The 21,420-nt window shown below is 49.2% G+C and overlaps 1 protein-coding gene across 2 annotated transcripts in view; it reads right to left on the bottom strand.

Moving 5' to 3' along the window:
* Positions 1-21,420, bottom strand: part of SEMA5B (semaphorin 5B) — a 351,344-nt gene that overhangs the window by 75,311 nt on the left and 254,613 nt on the right. For both annotated transcript variants that reach the window (XM_090045998.1, XM_090045999.1), the window contains exons 7-10: positions 15,692-15,790; positions 10,553-10,766; positions 6,891-7,176; positions 1,999-2,134 (exon numbers count right to left, since the gene is read on the bottom strand). In XM_090045998.1, coding sequence (XP_089902124.1) covers positions 1,999-2,134; positions 6,891-7,176; positions 10,553-10,766; positions 15,692-15,790 — 735 coding nt within the window. The remainder of the gene's footprint in view (positions 1-1,998; positions 2,135-6,890; positions 7,177-10,552; positions 10,767-15,691; positions 15,791-21,420) is intronic.

The raw sequence follows: 21,420 nt of genomic DNA, 5'->3' as shown, positions 1-21,420 counted from the left end.
ATGTCACCAGTAATTCCTGCAGCTAGCCCATCTCTTCCGGCTGGACAAAAGCAGTGGTCTCTAGCCCGTGGTTACCTGGCAACATTTTTGCCCACGAGATGCTCTGATGTTGCCTGCAGCCAGAGGAAATTAAATATGTGAAGCTGAGGTTGACAGGAAGAACAAAGTATGATGCTGGCTGCAGCACGCTACTTGCTTGATATTGCTGTTCCTGGGCAGTGAAAGCTGGGGACCATGCAGATACAGGATCTCTCATAAAAAGACAACCAATCTTGATCAAAAGACTAAATTTGAAAGTCCTTCAGGGAACATGCAGATGTGCCCCTACCAGATCCATGTTCCTACCTATGGTAGCAATGAGCACACAGGAATTCCTGCGCTGTCAGACCTATAGCACATCCAGCCCATCATAACTGCCAGTAGGTAACAGTCCTAGTGGCTTCAGTGAATGACAGATGAAACCCTGCACTAGGAAATGTTGGAATGACTGTTTCGTGGACCCTTTCCTCTTCTCTCTCGTAATTAGAGGGCAGCTTATGGCCGGCAGCAGTCCTTCCACACTTGGTCCACTTTAAAATCTTTCCTATGACAAACTTTACTAGTCTCATTAGCCATCTAAACATTCAGGCTAGGGACAGGCATTACACATACACCGGTTTTAGTGATCGCAAACTGGTTTATACCTGTAACAGAACAGATACTCAGCGCACAGAAACCAGTTCGAAAATGGCGGTTTGCGATAAACCTGGTTGAATGTAGTAGCAGACTTCACTGATTTGGGTCAAACCAGTGTATGTAATGTCTGTCCCAGACCCCTTCCTGGTTTAAGTTCAATCAGCATCCTCCCGCGTGCCAGACGCATTGCAACAGTGGGCGGGGCTCTATTCTCTGCTTCCAGCCCAGCAGGTCTGGCCCCTGCCCCCTGCTCCCTGGCTCCCTCTCTCCCGTGTCTGCCTGGCTTCCTCCTGCTCCCCCTGCCCCCCCGCCATCACTCCCTGCTCAAGCAGGGATTCCCCTGTCCCCTCTGCCTTACACAGACACCTATCAACACACCACATGCTGGCTACGGTCCGTGCTGTGGGAGACAGAACAGTGTCAGATTAGGGATTTTTGGAGCTAATCAGCAGGTAGCTGGTAATGTCCTTCTGTTCCTTCCCTGGAAAAAAGTTGTTTAAGAAGAGCTTGAACTAATGAGAGAAGCTTTGCTTTGTTTGATAGGGTGATAAATGCTAACAAGTCCCTATGTAACTCCCTGCTGTGTAACTCAATGCTCTGTTATCAACAACGAGGTGGGGGGGAACCCCTCCCTAATCAGAGCGTCCTGCAGGGATGGCCATCCTCTCCCCCCACTCCAGTCAGCATCGTGGAAGGGAAGGGAGGGCTACTCTAACCTGAGCCACTGAAGGCATGTGCCTGTATTCCTTCAGTCCAGAGGAGATGTCTGTGAGGTTACAAACCGGTTTAGCTTAGCCAGCTTAAACTAACCTGCAAAGACTGAATCAATTCAGCCTCAGGCTTTTGAATGTCTGTCCCTAGCCTCAATCTTGCCTTGACACCTGAGTAATCTATGCCCTCAATATAACAACTGTGGCAATGCATTGCACAGACTAAATGTGTGGTGGAGAAGCAGGTACCTTTAACAACTGAGAAATCAGAACTAAATATTTTTTCCTCATTCTTTTACCAGAACTAGAATCTTTCATAAATGTCACTATTTTCCCCTCTTGTTCACTCTGCTGAAATATTTTGGTAAATCTTGAACATTAAAAAAAAGCACATGCAAAATTATTAAGAATTCTGATGTATATAAAAATCACCTTATTGCCCTCACCCACAACCAAGTTTTCCACTATGCTTTCCACAGTGGAGTTCAACAAATGGTACTCGTCTCGTGTTTCTACCAGACTCAAGGGCTCCATAGAAGTCAACCTGGTACAACAACCGCATTAAAGAAAAACATAAAAGGGTCTGAAGCAAATTCAAGTGCTGCAATAATACCTGAAAATTAGGGGTGGGGTTTATAGTTGGCAGCCACGCTGATCTTGGATTCTCCTGGTATCTGAAAGGGCCATTGAATGCCTGAGTAATGGCACTCAGATTGAAGGCACACACTGCTGAGGCAGCTATACTGTTTCTAGAAAGCAGGGGGGGGAAAATCAATTTAATCATTAGAACATTGACATTTTCATCATAACAGACATCAAACGGCACTCAAATAAAATACATGTAAATTACTAGGTGGAAGTATAGTGATACAGATCTCCAGGGTGGGAGGTGGGGAGGGGAACCTATACGGATTACTCGACAATTTGGAGAATGCATTTTAAACTCAGTTTTAAAACGTCTGTGATTTAAGAGGCATGGCAGCAATTCTGACGTGAAAGGTGAGTACAATTTAATTTGCATGGATTATGTGTGTCTGATTTTATGTTTATATATTTATTTATTTTACATCCCATCAATCCTGATTGATTACAAACGGCCTAATTTTTAATCTCTCGGCATTTCTCAAGGTGAAGCTGAAATTCAATTCCTGCAGCCGTCTGAAAAGCATAGCTGCACCCACATTCTCTAATATACACATAATGCGTACACACGCATGCACGCACGCACACGCACAAAGGGAGAAAGTGCATGAGAGCACCGGGATAGTAGTTCAGCTTGCAAGAGGGACCTGCTGACATACAGAAGTTGCGGTTGTCAATCATCCTAGTTCATGTCTTTGCGGTCCCAGCTGGGAATCACACCTGTCTCAGACAGACCATTGGGAAGACAAGGGAGGCAGTCTTTACAACAAACGCCCCTGAAAGAAACCGAATCTGGAAGAGCATTTGTTTCACCCTATTTAGCATAGGACCTAAGTGAGCCCTGGCCTTTCTGCTCCTCTCACCAAGGGCATATTCCTAGCAGGTGCTAAGTACACTTGGTTCCTTTTCATTTCAGCAGCGCTGAGACAGTTCAAGATTTCCAAATGGTACCCAGCCTCTGCCAGGATTAGGCCCAAAGCACAGACAATGACAAAGCATGTATAAGCCCTACCTGGAATTCAACCCCCTATTTTTTTTTTTTAAAGGGAAAAGAAAAGAACATAAAATTAGAGAGAGATATCAAATGAAAAATAAAAATAGATCACGAAGAGACAGCAAAGGAGACTGACTTGTCGTGGTGCCTTTTCAATAACCCTGGGCTGCCTTGGCTTGTTGGGCTGCTAATTAAAGCAATTGGAATTGTCTGAAAGAACACAATTTTATGAAACTCATAATTACTTCCACACACTCCAAAAAATAATAATAATAATAAAAAGCCTAGCTACACACGCCCAAGGAGAGAACTAGAGGGGCAGATTCGACCCCAGCAGGGTTCTTCAGAAGAACACAACACGAGGAGCAACAGTTTTGTGCGTTTTCTCTTCTCCACCTTTCCCCACCCTGCACCCCTTCCACGTCACTGAGCATTGCAGCGATTCCCCCAGAAGGTGTCAAAGCCCCGCGCGCGAAACCCGTCTTTGCTTCTGTCTGAATGCCGCTGACACAGTGCGTTTTCATAGAAGGCAGAGCTTCAGACACAGCTAATGCGGGGTGACAAGTACATGCCTCGAGGCACCACAATATACTAGTCTAAATAAAGCTTCATATATATAATATATACATAATATAACATATATGTATATACATACACACACACACACACACACACACACACATACATACATAAAGGTAAGGGAGGTGAGGGTGGCCAAAATCTGGAACGGGCTTCCAGGGGAGGTGGTGCTCTCCCCTACCTTGGGGGTCTTTAAGAGAAGGCTGGACAGGCACCTGGCCGGGGTCGTCTGGCCCCAGCGCTCCTTGCTGCCCAGGCAGGGGGTCAGACTTGATGATCTGTGGAGGTCCCTTCCAACCCTAGTATCTATGAATCTATAAAATATATATATACACATACACAGACATGCATAACACATATATATATTCATGTATATGTTTCATGTATACATATATACACACACACACATATGTGTTTTAAGTATATGTTTTATGTATATATTATATATGTGTGTGTGTTTTATGTATATATTTTATGCATGTTTCATGTGTATATTATATATATGTGTTTTTTATATATGTTTTATGTATATATTATATGCGTGTGTTTTATGTATATAATTTATGTATGTTTCATGTATATATTATATATATACATATGTGTGTGTGTTTTATGTACATGTTTTATGTCTATATTATATAAATGTGTGTGTTTTATGTATATATTTAATGTATGTTTTATGTCTATATTATTACACATACATACGCACGTAACATATGTGTGTGTGTATATATATATATATATATAATCTGTACATACATATATATTTATATGTATGTATATACATATAGAAAATAATGGATCTTTTTAATATAAAATGGAACTTTATAAAGAGCCCTATTAACACTTCAGAGCAAAACTCCTTTCCTTTGGCAAAGCTGACAAGGGGGAGGTGTATCAGATGTGCGTCATGCAGTAGTCCGGTCCCACCGGCCAGGATTTTTCCATCCCTCACTCCGACCATTTTGATCCTAATCGGAAACCACTGACATTCATTTCCAAGTATTAGCTGGCCTCTATCTTACCCAGAGAAAAAAAACCTCAGTCTCCTTTATTTGCATCAGGGCTCCTGATGATTAACTAGGCTGTTAAGTTCAAAGGTTTTTAAATGCAAATCCCAGTGACCTTTCACTTATATAAAAACTTTTAAAGTACTTTATACTCTACTTCCCTAAAGAGCCATCTTTCCCACAGGCTTAGCTCAGTATTGCACAAGGAACTATATCTCGATTAGTCAGGAGGTTTTTCACGACAGCAGGCGATCCAAAATGATAGCCCGTTGTTGGGAGATGGCCTCAACTCTGCTCAACAGGAATTTTCAAGGTTAGAAATATATTCTTAAACCAACAGAGTGCATCTTCAGTGCATCAGCGGCACACTGGATACATACACGGGCTGGAACATAAATCAACCTCATTTGGTATGCAGAACGCACGCAACGTTAAGTCCCCGTGGAAGTTAAAAGAATAATTACCATTATTTCTCTAGTCGGATGACAAATTGGAACATTTTCTCTTTGAACTCCTGAAAGAACACCGTGCCGTCGACCCAAAACACTACTCGATCTAACTTCAGCTCTTATCAATAACTCATCTCTTTAGTTACACAAATGTTATATAATCTCTTGTTCTCAGGAGGTGGGCGAGGGAATAGGCAGCTGGGTAGCCGTAATATAACGGGGCTAAGTATTACAAGAAGATGGATGAGGCAGCAGCCATCCTGTGCTTCCAAGAGATGCTGCGAGCAGCGCTACCAGAGTCACTGCCGGGCAGCGTCACCCAACACCTTCTCCCACTTCATTGCAAGTCTTGCTTCAGCTATTAATTATATAATTGATTCATCACTTTTCTTATTGTTTGAAGCTAGCTAGATGGATGGATAAAAGCTCTCCGTCTTTTCCCTACACACAGGTGAGCCCTTTATGATAACACGACCAGCGTCTCATCTTCACCAAATGCTCCAGCCAAGCCTCTCTTCCAGCTACAGAAGATTGGCTACCGTCCCTCGGGCCTGGCTTTTAGAGAGGGATTCAGGCAAAGTTCAGCGCTGGATTACAATTCCCCCGAAGCCAGGGGAGGGCGGCTCCGGCTTTGTGGTTTAGGCGCATCGCCCAATTATTTTTCTTGTTCACGCTGCCTCTGCCCTGAATGGTCCTCGGCTGACGTTGGCAGCGACAGTACGGAAATGGCACAAGAAAAATGAGCCCAGCCTCGAACCTGCCTCCCGCTTGGGATTTCTAGCTTTCGAGTGGCATCCCGACGCCCTTCCCTTCAGTTCGGAAATTCCCACCACGTTCAGTGGAGCCAAGATACCCACGACCGCAGTGTCTCACTGGCAGCACAACACAATGCCGAGTCTTTGGGGAGACCCAGGGCGGCTCAATTCCTTTTCCAGCTCCAATGCAAGTGCGACGTGTGCAATGGCAGTGCCACCCTCTGTCTTTCTCCCTGCCTTTGTGCACAGGCATGTGAGTTCGTTGTACTAACCAGCCAGGTTCTTTAACCCAAGAAGTCTAGGGCCTCGCTACCACTGGCCCATCCACCCCGGGAATGTCACGTCACCTAAGCCAGGCCAATAGCTTGAGCAAGCTGCCAGCTCTCTGCCGGTGTGGGGTATATCAAAGGCTGGTTTTTGGGGAGTTGGCGTTCTGCTCATGCTGAGTTGTTCCCACTTCGAGGAGCAGCCCTAAAGTTGGCTCTTCAGCATAAGCTGATTGCTGTGCTCTGTGCAACCACTCACTAGATTTTCATTGCCTAGTTTATAAATTAGCCTAGCACAAGCCCCAGGGAGTGTTTATTATTGAGCCCTGATAATAGACATGCTAGTCAGTCACAAACTTTATTACCAGAGCCTCGGGCTTCAGAGAAGCCTTGCTTGTGCTTTTCCAGCTTTTAAAACAAATCATTGCAGCTTATCAAAAATTAATATCTTGTTCAACTTAGCTCTTTTCCCCACACTCTGTCTCCAAGGCTCACCCCGAACCAAGCCTTCCCGACCCCGCTCTTTCCAAATCACCCAACAGAAAAAACAAACAAACAGCGGGACGGTGGCATGGAAAATTTCACGCACTTCTTCAAGTCTCCCTTTCTCTGATCGCTCCTTCTCCCTCCGAGTTTTAAAGGAAACTTTGCCTCTCTGAATAACGTGGCTGCGCGTAGAACATGTCTCCGCTAAATTTCGAAAGCAATTAACCGGAACGTGTAACGAGACTGGCGACAGCCATATCCACTGCCCTGGGGAGAGAGGAAAGGGAGGTGGCGCAGCATGGGAGAGAAAGCGCCCCAACTCACACGTTGGTAGTGAAGACTCCGTAGATGAGGTCTTGCTCGGGGAGATAGAAGGTGCTTTGCAGTTCGTTGTAATAGAAAGGTATCTCTCCGGAGCGGGAGCAGTTCAGCCGGGCCTTCATAAAAGTCGTCCACGTGTCCTCCAGCAAAAACCTCCCCCCAATGTCGTTTTTACAAACCCTCGCCACGCGGGAATAGACGGTCTTCCCACAGTCGTGCTCAACCGCGTTCTCACGGAAGAAGAAGTAGGTGAATAACCCAATGTCGTAGGCAGCGATGAAATTGGGCTCTGCAATACAAAACACACAGAGAGGTTTGCACGGCTCCGCGCTGAGACACTGGTCTGTGCACGGGGCGGTAAGACCTAAGAGCGCTGGGCGCACTGCGCTGGCAAAGGCAGGTGGATTTGTGAATGATGATACATGGGGGGATAGCTCTATTATAGCTTCATTTCCTCAGCATTAACCCTAGGCGTGTAAACCCTGGGACCAATCCTCTCCCCTTTGCCATCAGTGGCAAAGCTGTCACTCATTTTAGTGGCAGCTGAGTTAGACACTGGGGGAAGGCTTATACCATCAGTCCAGTGACCCCAAGACACAAGCTCTACCCACTTGCTCCTGCTCCTCGAGTGCCACCTGCTCAAAAATACTGCGTGCTCACTTTTTGGGGGACATGCCCAGAGATGCTCTCAGGATCTCAGTTGCAGGCGTCGTCCTGAGAGCAACAACGTGGTCGTTTTTCAGTTTGCAACGTGCACCAAGCTGGAGCAACCGCCCGTTTCTCACCAGTGGCCTCAAGATCACCATGGGGCAATACAGGCATCCCCCATGTGCTTACACTGTCCCTGCCACACAAAGTCACCCCATAGAGTTTCTCCATCCTATTTGTTTTGGGATTGCACCTTATGGGGCAGTAGATGCGCTGTCCCCATCCTCCCCGTGCCCTAGACATCTGCACGGAAGCGCTCCCCTTAGTCCCCTCACACAATAACATCTGGCTTTTATCATGAGCCTCTTCCAGCTCCCTCGATGCTTCGAGGTTTGCTCATGTCTGTAAAACAACGCCGCACCAAACCTGATCGTATCAAAGCATTTCTGCTCTCATCCATTCTTTTTCTCCCCAAATTATTATTATTATTTTCACAGGAATCCAAAAGGGCCTGGAATCAGTTTGAAGTGCACATTTTAATCAGCTTTAAAGCCCATGGAGCCTTTCATTGCAGCCGTTTCTGAAGCAAAGGGGAAAAAAAGCTGGCCGAGGACTGAGAGAAAAGAAAAACTCTGCTGGTTGCACAGGGAGCTTTTATGATGCTCTCTTCAGACGCAAGCTCAAAAGGAGGAGGAAGCAAGTACAGATCTCCTTTAATGCTGCTGGGCTCAGGAGCAGGGAGAACAGAGCGTAGGGGAGGAGACGGGAAAGTGGAAATGTTCAGGTGATGATGCACAGCAGATCGGGGCTGCGAGGCAGCATCTCCTCCAGCAGGGGTGGGTATCACAGCCGAGGGCCTGACGGGGCCACCGCAATCACCCCACCTGAGCTGGGCATGGCACGGGGCGTAATGCTTCTCCTGCTGAGTAGCTGGTGGGGGAACTACAGAGCTTCTTTCTAAAAGGCCCCCGGTCTCGGCCGAAAGATTTCAAGGGGTCTCCCAGCCATCAGCCTGGTGGCTTGTTCCACCGGCCAGTCCCTCCCCACCCCTGGGTGCAATGCGCTCACTTGGTTCCCCACTTGAAAGGACTTGGGGTTGACTTGCATCTAAAGGGTTTTGCTATGCTTTTGCCTAGTAAATGCAGGAGTCCTTTACTATCGGGTCCCTTCGCCTCTCGACTTGTACTTGTAGATGAGCTGTCTTTTTGGAACCACAAGCTGGGACAACCTGAGCCAGGCCCCTGGTGCCACCTAGCAGCTACCACTGAGACCTGTCCAGCTGCTGTCTCCCCCTGCCCGGGCACAGCTTCCAGCTGAGCAATCCCAGCGCAGATCAGGCGCCTGCTGCTGTAACACCGCCAAAGCCGCCAGGCTCTGTGGGCTGGGTCCAGCTCCCCCTCAGGCCAGATGTTGCTGACCCTTGCAGCCGATGATAATGAATTCACCTTTGAACCTTCTCTTCAGTAAGATAATAAATCACCTCCGCTCCAGAAGCTCTCATCCAGCCGGCTTTTCCAGGCTGTGAATCGTTCTTGCAGCCCTTCTCTGAACCACCTCCAATGTTTCAACCCCTTATTCGTAGCACCGGCATCAGAGCAGGATGCAAAGACCCAACAAGAGTCTCCCCAGGTCATCACTTCTCCCTATCCCTACTCAGTTCTCCCTGGTTTATGCATCTTAAGGCCATATTAACCCACTTGGGGAAGATGACTTCGCTAAGCGTTTCTGTAAACTCTTTTTCAACTTTCGTTCCCCTCTTCTGGATTTTTTCTGCTTGGGCAAGGGAAAGGCAGACCTGCAGTTGTAAAAGAAATGCAAGAGGGGACAGATAGCACAACTACAACAGATCAGCTGACGCCGGCGTGTAAGCAGCAAGTTCTCCCCCTCCAAACAGTGCAATTGTACAGCTGCCCTCACCTGTAGCTCCAGTCCCACCTATAGTACTGGAAGCGTGAATACAGCTGCTGATCCCAATGCCACAGACGTCCATGGGGATACTTGACAAAGCCCATTGACTCGGACAGGTTTTGAATTGGTTCCAGTTGACTGAGGTTTGTGGTGGACTTCCCATCACGCAGGTCTTGCAGTTAAGACAGGGAGTCTTTCTAAGGGACATGCCCTACCTCAGGCAGAAGCTATGGGCTCAGTTCAAAACTGCTGGCTGAAGTTTCGTGACTAGAGTTATGCTGGAGTTCACTCTCGATCATAATTGCTCCTTTGGGAATTAACATGTATTGATCTGCACACGGGTGGAGTTTGTATATACTGGCATGATTCGCTGGGTGGGACCAGATCTTGCTTTGCTTGCCGTGGATACACAGCCAGGGATAAGTTAAATCCAGTTCATAAATTACACTAGGATCAGGGAAGGACAGATGTGCAGCTATCCTGGGGTAGCTCGCATAGGAGGCAGCTGTAGCTGTGCCGTACTGTTAGGCAATGGGGAAGCTAATAATAGTTGTATTCTCTATAGCAAATGGCTATGTCGGGATCAATGTGGTGAGATGAAACCTAAACCGATGTAATTTACACCACTAGTATTTGACTCCTGATTCTTTCAGGGGCTAAATTTTCCACTGGTTTGAGTGATGCTGATGCAGTTTACAGGGTTGCCTCATCTGTCTGGTACATGTTTTTAACACTGGTGTCAAGTCGACTGCGCCAGGGCAAACGCTCTGTCTGGCCATGCCTGCTGAGCCTCTTCAATCCCTACCGAAGTCAGTGGGAGTTAAGGGTGCTCAACCCTTGCATGATATAATCAGCGTTTGCAGGTGCAATGTCTTTTCCATGTCCAGACAGCGCAGTAAGGCACCGCAGGAGACCCAGCTCTTACCAGGCACCTGCTAAACCACATGCTCCAGACTCTAAATAAAGATAAAATCCTCCCCCGCTATTTTTAACGGCCCTGATTATTATGCCTTTCTCTTCACAATTCTGGATTTGGGTCTGAAGCGAGTCAGCCTGCCCCACTGACCTGGAACGCGCCCATTGCTCAGGTCCGACCCAAGCGACCTTACCGTTTAGCCACTTGGAGTTGTACTGGGCTGTCCTGAGCGGGGGCACGTTTCCGAGGCTGCGGTAAATAGCAGGGTCCCGTCCAGAGAAATCGATGACGGTTGCGGCGTAGAGTTCTCCTCGAGACGTGATCACGGCCGTCGAGTTGTGCCGAGGGTCGTACGGGCATCGTGCCACCCCGTTGATTTTGTCAATGATTTTGCTAAGGTTTCCTACCTGTGTTTAGAAAGGAGAGAGCGAGAGAGAGAGAGAAAACGTATAGTACGGCGCAGCATTCAACCTCTCCTTGAGTACCGGGGAACAAGTCTTATGAGAAAGAAGGAGAGAAAAGAAAAAGGGTATCACGCCATGGGCGAGTGCTGATTGTAAGGTCAGGTTTACATCCACCGTGGCCCAAGGGGCAGCCCCGTCAGTGTGATGAAGAAGCCTCATGTGTCCTGGCCCTTTGCGGAGAGGTGCCTGAGGACACGGCTCATCACTGCCGGTGGTGCTGTACCCACATGCTCCAAACACGTATTTGCAGCCTCGTTCCCCGTCTAGGTTTCCCCCCCAATTTTTAAAGTTTGTCTTACTTCTTTTTTAAAGTGCTGTGGACTTGATGCTGATGCTGTTGAAACCAAGGAGAGGTCTGCCATTTGCTGTGGTGGGCACTCGGGGAAGGGCCCCCCGAGGTCATCCGGATCCTCCCTATCCAAACCATCCTGTACACGCCGTCATCTAAATGCTACACAAGACACCATCGACCCTGACACAACACACACCTAACACCCTAACCTGTCACCGGGAAAGCTGGGGAACCACGGCGGCCGGTGCCCTGCGAACGTTGGCCACATATGCTCAGTCCCAGGTAGCGGGCCAGGCCCTACACCACAGAAGACAGCCCGTATCAGTCTGAGCGGGGGGTAAAATTCCTTCCTGACCCCAACCGCGGTGATCGGTCTGACCCCGAGGAGAGGGGCAAGACCCTCGAGCCAGGAACCTCTGGCTTTGATCCCAGCAGGAGCATTGGTGCACCACAGTCAAAATCCCCAGCTTTGGCTCTGGCCAACAGCCAATGCCTCTGAGGACGGCTTAAAAACACCCTGATGCATGCAGCAAAGCCCAGAAGCAAGGGAAATACCTGTAGTGGACATAGGCATAGTTATGCCTAGACCATCAAGGACTAATGGCTGTCCAATTTCTTGAACACATCCAGTGATGGAGAGTCCACAACTCCCCTAGGCAGTCAACTCCAGTGAAGACGTTTTTCCAGATATCCGACCCAAACTTACTCTGCTGCAACTTCAAGCCGCTGCTCTGCATCCCCTTCTTTGAAGCAAGAGAGAAAAGGTGCTTTCCCTCTAACGGCAGCCCTTCAAGTATTTGAACACTATCGTGTCCCCTCTTAAGCACCTTTTCCACAAGCTGAGCATGCCTAGCACCTTCAGCCTCTCTTCAGATGTCGGGATCTCCATAAATCATGCTGGAAGTGCCCCGCACAGCGACTCCTTTAATGTTTCTCACTTCACCGCTTGCCCCGTCCTCCCCACCCCCGATTTGCGGAGGGGTCCCACCGGTCGGGCCGCTTGCCGCCGATCACCAGGGGAGCGAAAACTGTGGCGTATTTAAAACCTCCACCCATGGGCAGGGGAAAGGGGTGGCAAGTGGCAAAAGGAAAAACATTACAGAAGCCACTGTGGGGGGTACTTCTGGCACAATTTATGGAGATCCGTACTCACATGAGTTGCTTTCCAAGCTCTTTATCATCTTTGTTGCCCACCTTTGGACCCTCTCTAACTTCTCCATGTCCTTTATAAAATGTGGAGCTCAGGATGTAGTACAACTGAGGCCTCACCGGTGCCAAATAGAAAGGCACCTGCACCTGGCACCTAATGCTCCTACTGATGCATCTCAAAACCGCGTTTGCTTTCTGCGCGGCCGCAACACGCTGCAGACTCGTACTGCGATCTATCGAGACTATAGGCTGGTTAGTCTTACCTCAATCCCAGGCAAGCTGTTCAAGAAAATTATGCTGGCACACATCCAGGAGGGGCCAGCAGGGACTGCATGCTTAGGGGCAACCAACACGGGTTCATCAGTGGCAGGTCCTGTCAGACCAACCTGGCGGCCTTTTACAATCAGATCACCAGATCATTAGATGCAGGGGTAGCAGTGGACATCATCTTCCTGGACTTCTGGAAGGCTTTTGACACTTCTGGAAGGCTCTCTCACCCCGTTCTCATTAAGAAACTGGGGGGCTGTGGCGTAGACACCCACAGAGTCAAATGGGTCGCCAACTGGCTGGAGGGCCACACTCAGAGGGTGGTAGTGGATGGGTCCTTCTCAACCCGGAAGGACGTGGGCAGTGGGGTCCCGCAGGGCTCGGTCCTCGGGCCCGCACTGTTCAACGTCTTCCTCAGTGATGTGGACGAGGGGGTAAAAAGCACCTGTTCAAATTTGCTGATGACACTAAGATGTGGGGGGACGTGGGCACACTGGAAGGATGCAGCAGGCTACAATCAGACCTAGACAGGTTACAGGGGTGGGCGGACGAGAATAGGATGGGCTTCAACACAGACAAGTGCAAGGTGCTGCACCTCGGGAGGAACAGCCGGCACCATACCTACAGGTTGGGGAACTCCCCTCTTGTCAGTACGGAGGCGGAAAGGGATCTGGGGGTCATCATTGACTCCAGGATGAACATGGGCCGGCAGTGTGGGGAGGCAGTCAGGAAGGCCAACCGCACCTTGTCCTGCATCCACAGATGCATCTCGAGCAGGTCCAAGGAGGTGATCCTCCCGCTCTGTGCGGCACTGGTCAGGCCGCAGCTGGAGTACTGCGTCCAGTTCTGGGCGCCACACCTCAAGAGAGATGTCGAGGGCATGGAGAGGGTCCAGAGGAGGCCACTGGCATGATCAGGGGGCAGCAGGGCAGGCCCTACGAGGAGAGGCTATGGGACCTGAACCTGTTCAGCCTCCACAAGAGAAGGCTGAGCGGGGATCTAGTGGCCTGTTATAAACTAGTCAGGGGGGATCAGCAGGCATTGGGGAGTCCCTGTTCCCCCGAGCACCGTCAGGAGTGACCAGGAATAACGGGCACAAGCTGGCAGAGGGTAGGTTCAGGCTAGACATCAGGAGGCGCGACTTCATCGTCAGGGCAGCTAGGATCTGGAACCAACTTCCAAAAGAAGTGGTGCTGGCCCCTACCCTGGGGGTCTTTAAAAGGAGGCTGGATGAACACCTTGCTGGGGTTGTTTGACCCCAGTACTCTTTCCTGCCATGGCAGGGGGTCGGACTAGATGATCTGCTCAGGTCCCTTCCGACCCGACCAACTATGAAACTATGAGACTCTCAAATCTGTTTCCCCAGTGTTGCCATCCAGCCAGGCTTCACCCATTTTATATTTGTGCTTTAGACTATTCTTCCCGAGGTGTAGCGCCTTGCATTTCTCCACAGCGAACTTCATCCTGCTCACTCTAGCCCAACTTTCCAGCCCGTCAAGGTCCTTCTCAACATGCTGATATCCTCCAATGTGTTTGCAATACTTCCCAGTTTCGTGTCGTCTGCGAACTTGCTCAAGACGCTTTCTTTGCTAGCATCCAAATTGTTAATGAACGTGTTGAACAGTGCCAGGCCCCGGACAGATGCCTGTGGACTCCACTGAAAACCTCCTGCCGTTCTGATGTGGATCCGTTCATAATTACCATTTGCTTGCACCTATTGAGCCAGTTATCTATGCACTTCGGAGAAAAGTGGGCTGGACGAAACAACTACAATTTGTTTCTGAGAAGATCGTGCAGGACCGTGTCAAAAGCCTTGCTGAAGTCCAGATATGCCATATCCACAGCGTTCCCATCATCCACTCCAGTCAGAAAAGGAGATCCGGTTTGTTTGACACAATTCGTTTTTCATATATCCAGGCTGGCTGCTTGTGATCAGCCTTTGCTGGGAGACAGGACAGAACTGCTAGAGACACAACAGCTGCATTTCGCCAGTCTTCGCAGCCGTCAGCAAAACGTTTCTTAGCCAACGCCGAGCAGGAAAAGCCATAAAGGCCATTCAAGAGACCTCTAATTCCTTCATCTCTCAAGCCTCCATAGTGTTAATGGAGCAAAGCCTCTTGTTCCTCACTTGCAATTCACTCTTCATGGCAAATGAACCCATACGGCTTGGCAAAAGTGAAAAAATCCTCTTCCTAAACTAAAGGAAACCTGAGTCCACCCCTTCCTCCTGCCCACAGGCAGTCTCCAACCTCAATCCCACAATTCACTGTGCTACAGAGCAGTGGTCCGCAACCTTTTTTGTACCAGGACCCAGTTGTAAACACTGATGGCCAGTCCCGACCCAGTGCCCCTCTCTCCCGACCCGCTGCCCCAGGCCCCAGCCCCAGCCCCAGCCCCGCAGTGAATCTCCGCCAGCCTGCAAGAGAAAAGGCACGGCTTCCCACATTTTTCTCCTTTAAAGGAGAATCCAATTTTCAAGTTTGTTTGTGACCCTTTCTAATTTTCTTGGGACCAATTTGTGGGTGGTGACTCATGGGTTGAGCAACGCTGCTATGGAGGATCCAAGCTTTGCAAAAACCACGAGGGTCTTTTAACCGAGTCCAATCAACCTACGTTATGCAGACAGACAGGTAGGTACCGGAGGTAATTTATATCATTTCATAAGGATCGGGAACAGAGAAGCATGCAGGTGTCCTGAGGCAGCTCACACGAGACGGGTGTAACTACACCCTGGTGCTGGACAATGAACCGAATATTAGCAAATGGCTCTCCCAGGATGGCTGTGGACAGAGGAAGCCTAAGCTGGTGTAACAGACCCCAACAGCATTTACCCCTGATTAGTTCAGGCACTACATTTTCTACCGGCTTGGGTGATGCTGTTACTTGTGCCCAGCTGAGTATTTGTTACTTTTTATTTTTACTTTCTTTGTTTTAACACTGATGTATATAGCCAGCTGCACAGCTGCACAAAGTCTTCTTGGTCCATGCCTTCGGTCTCATTTCTCAGCCAGGGGCCAAAGACCAACATTTCAAATCAGGAGAATTTTTCTGCGACAAGGCATACTTCTTCTTGTCTGCAACGGGACTGGTTTCCCCCTGTCATCTACCCTCTCCCTTCTTTACCAGCCCTCCCCCTTGCAAGGAAAAGGCAATGACAGACCTGTCTACTGGAACACAATGGTGAGAAAGCGTTGGTACCACAGGTGAAAACCTTCTTGCCGTAGACGATCAGCACCCTCACGTAGTTCTGACACTCCTCCTGCAACGAAAAGTAGAAAAACGCCATGTGAGAGGGGGAGATGGCTGCATTAAAAGTATGGTCCGGCACAGAAGAGTCTCTAAACTTGTGTCAAGGCTCAAACACACCTCGGTTAGCCTGCAACAGCATCTGGGAGCCTTTATTGGGATTAGAGCCCCAGAGAGCTAAATCCTCTACATGGACAAGTTCACCAACAAATGACGAGCCTGCAAAGAAAAAGTGTCTGTGGTGGGGTGAGCAATACCACCTGCCGGTTATTCCTCTAACTCAGGGGTGGGCAAAATGTGGCCCGGGGGCCAGATGCAGCCCGCCGGGCCATTCTATCCGCCCCGCGAGGCCCCTAAAAAATTTAGAAAATTAACATTTATCTGCCCTGGGCTGGCTGTCACACAGCCCTCGATGGCTTACCGAAACTTAGTAAGCGGCCCTCTGCCCAAAATAATTGCCCACCCCTGCTCTACCTACAGTTCACATGAAAAACCTGCTCAACTTTTCACCAGGCCCAGAGAGGGCTCGTGCTTGGCTTGGACAACGCTGGAGCATGCTTACAATAGAAATTCATCTTACTCATTTTCTCAGTAATGGCACGGTGACGATACCACTGCAGGAAACCCCAGCTTTGCCGTAGCCCAGATGCCCCCTGCTAGCGTTCGTGCCATTGCTAGCAGCAGTATAGCTGTGCTGCTGCCAAAAGACAGCGACAAAATCCTCTATTGTGCACGACCCGAGTAATGAGAATCACTTTTGTGCCTGAAAGTTTCGCTGCCTGTTTTTTGCCCAGTCCCATACGGGCGCGATTGGCAGAGCAGCGAGGGCACGGCCCCTACCAAAGAGCTCGCCCGACCCTCTCAGCGGAGCGGTGCTCTGAACCCGGCGTGGGAATCATGCCTTGGAGCCGGGTGGCCGTCCTCCACCTCGCAGAGGGGAGGCTGGGAGTAACTGCTCGTTTGTTGGGCACGCTGCGAAGAAATCAAACTAACTTCTCCTGCAGACAGACAGGGGAACCGGGTAAAAATAACCACCTCGTCTCGGCTGTGTGGGCTGCTTTGAGCGTTCCCTCCTGCAGATCAGAAGCCACTAAGCTGAGCCCACGGTTGCAGACGCAGCTCCTTTCTCTGCGAGCAGCAATTGTGCTGCTAGTTCCCCTATCTCCCAGCGCTGCACACTGCTGATCATCTCCCCAAAGACTTCCTTTCCAAGTTTCAGCAGTGTAAAAAAGGCACTGTGTCATCTGGAAAGCAAGAGACTTGCTTGGTTGGATTAAATACTACCCTCCTTTCATTCCCTGCAGAAATCAGCTCCTCGAAGGATTTTACCTAAGGAAATAAACTACCAGCCACAGCTGCAGATTGAGGATGGGGTGGGCATGAGATCGGGGCGTTTGTTACGTTCGTTGCTGCCGCACCGAGCTGAGCAGACAGCAGGAGCTGAACTTTCAGAGCAAATTTGGGAGTATCCCAGGCAAAGGCTGCGCCGAACTGTGGAGTAGGGGCTGCCAATCTTAATTTTCAGGTCTGTTATGCCTTGATCAGATACAACAGGATCAGATATGAAAACACCTAGTGCCCTGGATACAGAGCTTTGAATCCATTTCAGCACTTCCCATTGCAGAAGCAGATAAACTGGGTGCGTTGGCCTGTCAAACAGGATCTTAGAAAGCAAGGTCCTAGTTGCTCTGCACTGAGATTAAAGCTCTTATGCCTCCTTTAAAAAAACTAAGATCTTGCATCACTGTCTTTCCCTTCCCTTTAATATGGAGCTGTATGCTGTACTAACTGGTAGTATGCTGTTTGGGTACTAATTGGTCATCATCCTGCACCCCAGAAGTGGCTGCATTGCACTGGTGGGGGAAAGCCGTTCTTCAATGTGGAGCACAGAGAAATCCAGCTCAGCCACAACCATAGAGGGAGGTTTCTGTCCGCTTGGACGTGAGATTTGTAACCTAGAGCTGCACATTTGATTGCAAAGGGCTGAGGGCTGGCCAAGTCCATGCTGTATAAATAAGAAGATATAAGGGCCCACCTCCCTTCCCCCACAGAGCTGTCTCCTAAGGATGGGAGGAAGGAAGAATTGTCTCCGGATCCCATTCTCTGCTCTCAAACTCCATCAGCTTTGAGAGTCTGAACTCAGATGCCAGCATCTGATCCGAACAAGCTAACGTAGACTAATTTGATGGTGGAGGAAAAGGGGCATGGGGTTGTTGCCAGGGTTGACTGTAGTTTTACTAATAGGTTAGATGATGGACTTGTAGGGGATGGTTTGGATAGGAATGATCATACCACTGGTGGGGGCTGGACTAAGTGACCTCTGAAGATCCTTTCCATCCCTACGTTTCTATGATTCTAGGTAGCTTACATTAGGGAAGCACAGAGCTCTGCACAAGTTATTGTTATTACTGGAGGAATCCAAATATCCCTCTGCAAACTATATTCCTCAAAGGTGTAACTAAGAAGTTTTGTGCCTTAGGCAGCAGTGGCAGTGGCTTATGGCTGTGAAAACAGCACTGAAAATTAAACCAGCCTATATATGGATGCAGCATGATCTTCCAGAGTCTGCAAGCAACGATGTGCAGCAAGGTGCATACTGTACCTTTTACTCCAGAGGAGGGACAGGCAATTATTTCAGCTGGAGGGCCACTTACTGAGTTTTGGCAAGCTGTCAAGAGCCTCATGGGTAGCCCCACCCCCTAACAAGTGCCCTGCCTCCTGGTTGCCATCTTGTGACTTGAAGTCCCACCCTCTAACACCTGACCTTTGACACCAGAAGTCCCTCCCCTTGCCCCCAGCAAGGGGTTTTACCATCTCAGAACCAGAGAAATACCAAATTATATTTCTACAAAGTGAACTTCTACAACATTCATTAATTTGATTTAACAAAAAATATTTTTGCCCTGGTTTACATGTGTTTGTGTAGTGTACAGAGAGGTGATTGTATAATAGCTTAAAATGAAGTCTTACTCTTGTATATTGTGGGGTGGATAGGTTTGTGGGGAACTGTGGGTGTGTGGGTATGTGGGAGAGGATGTGGGTGTGTCTGTGGGGGGTAGATAGGTGTGGGGAGTGGGAGGGGTAAGGAAGCATGTGGAGTGTGGGTGGGTATGGGGTTTGTGAGGGTCTGTGTGTATGGCAGTGTGAGGGAAGTGTGAGTGCCTGTGTATGGAGGGGTGTGCATGTAGGACTCACCCTATGAACACACTTACACACAGTCCCTCCCTACATACACACAGGTACACACACACCACACCCCTGGGGTACCAGTGCGGCCCCAAGCTCCCATGGGTCCAGGAATGCAGCCAGGAGCCACGGGGTGCTGGAGCACTGCAGGGGAAGGCAGGAAGGGAAATGGCTGGGGGTGGAGTGGGGCTGGGCTGCTGTATCCTGCTGACAGCTCCCCCTGGGTCCTACTGCCCCCATTTCCTGTCATCTTTGACAGGCAGTCAGGAGCAGATATTTTCTAAATTTGTTAGGGCCCCTGCAAGCCATATTTTGCCCACCCCTGCTCCAGACCCACCCACAGCTATAAGGGTGCTGAAAACAGGAAAGACTTGTATTTTTGCCTACTGAAGCTCAGTTTTCAATTGTGCCCATTCAGGTGAAAAATAATTCAGGCCCATCTATCAAAACAGAAGCAGGAAGATTATGGAATCTCTGCGGAGAAGATCTAGCTGCTGTGGTCTGAGCCTTATAGCACAGCATCCCGGCCTGTGAGTCAGCCCGCCCACTCCTGACTGTATTAGCAAGGAACGTGGTTAGTATGGAGAGTGGGCTAAAATGGAAACATTTGACAGCTGGTATTTTTCACAAAATTGAATGTACCGAATCCACTAAATATTTCATTGGTTGTAACAGGCAGAATCTAGGGCAAATAATGGACGTTTTCTACACTGCTCAGAAGAAAGAAAATGGGAATACTGCCAGGCAGAGAAATAGCATGGGGCAAAAGCAGTGGTAATTACTTCTACAATATAATGGCCTCAAATCAGGACAAGTTCCTCAAGCGAGCAGGTCCTCTAATGATGATAACTATGCTTCACCTTGCTGGATGAGGAGCTGTGATAACACTGCACTTTCTAGGCACTGATCTCAAAGCCTTTTTAAAGACATTAATTAACACCTCACCCCACCCCTCTGATGTATGTGTGCATTATTTCCCTCTTTCCTTCAGATGTGCAAACATGTCTGTGAAGAGAGCTTAAGGGACATGCCTAAGGTCACTACTACAGAGCTGCTGGCAGAGAAAAGAGCGAGGAGTCTTGAATTCCAGTCCCTTATTCCAGCTGCCAAACAGAACTCCCACCTACACACCGCCCAAAATAATAGTGTATTAATACAATGTTCAAGGCTGCACCCACGCTGCCACTTGCCTCAGTCTGCATAATGAGCAAGTCCCCAGCAAAAACAAAAGCGGTGCCGAGACTTTTGGATTCTCTAGCTTGCCCAGTGACTTTTCTTAAAACCTTCTCGGTGGCGTTTACATGAGAGCCGCTCTTCCCCAGTCCCTTTGGGAACAAACGGCCTTCTCTCTGTATCCCCCAAAACTTGGCCAGACCAAATGGATCAGTGCACAGACTGGACTCTTCATCACTACCTACTAGGGAAGCGGATGACCCACCCGGCTGCCTAAATTGCAGTCGCACAGCTCTCAGCAACACCAATGCTGTGCCACTATGTGACTTTCAAGGGGTGAGCCCAGCCCTTGGAATCCTATAGATCAACACCAAGGGTTTCTCAACAGCCAAATGAAGTTTAATCAGGGTGTGTACTCAGGAAACTAATCTGTGACTGATTTTGATACACGGCTCTCTTGCAGAGTAACTGGGAACAGTGGGGGCGCTTGTACACGCGGCGCCATTACCATGTACAAGTGATGAAAATGTCACTTCCTGTGGCTTAATGGTGTCATGCTGTACACATGCAAGACTTTTGGGGGTTTTAAATGAGTTTACATCCTTGCAAACTAAACTACGTCGGGATTTAATTTAGTTTGCAGTGTTGCAGATTGCAATGATGCAGCTGTCAGCTCACCCCGCAACTACGGGAGAGGTGCGCTGGCCCCACAGAAATAAAGGCTTGGTCCCCTTGCCACTTTTGCCTTCAGCAGTCTCCTGCAGCTGGCAGGATGCCTGGGACAAACCAAGAATGGGTTGGCTTGCCCCTGGGGCAGTGCGGGAAGGTGGCAGGAGTGCAGCTAGGTTTGCTGGTGGCAGGAGAAAGCAGCGGGGACAGAGTCCAGGCAGGCTGCTGGCTGGCTGGGTGCTGCCCCAGCTTACAGGTGCCCGATCCAACATTTCTATGAGCCCGCCCAGGACTCCAGCACCCCGTGCACCATTACCACTGTCTTCTCCAGCTGCCCTGGATCAGGCCGGGTGCTGCCTCCAAGCTGGGGCAGCACCCAACCTGCTAGCAACCCACCCAGCTGGCCCTGGGGGGTACCGCTCCTGCAGAGAGAAGGACCAGGGCCACCCACAGCTCAGGGGACGCTCGGTCCACCAGCAGCTCACCACCCAGGCACAGGCAAGCTCCGGGAAAAAAAAAAAAGGATTGGGCCCCTCGCCATAACGTGATAGAAAACTGAAATGGTGGGTTTCAATTAAAAACCCACCATTTCAATGTAGGGGCCACATAATAAAA

The sequence above is a fragment of the Crocodylus siamensis genome, chromosome 4 (genome assembly GCF_052110815.1).
Source record: "Crocodylus siamensis isolate JL-2025a chromosome 4, ASM5211081v1, whole genome shotgun sequence".
NCBI lineage: Eukaryota > Metazoa > Chordata > Crocodylia > Crocodylidae > Crocodylus > Crocodylus siamensis.
Note: the sequence above shows the minus strand (reverse complement) of the source record. Positions and strands in the feature narration are given on the sequence as shown.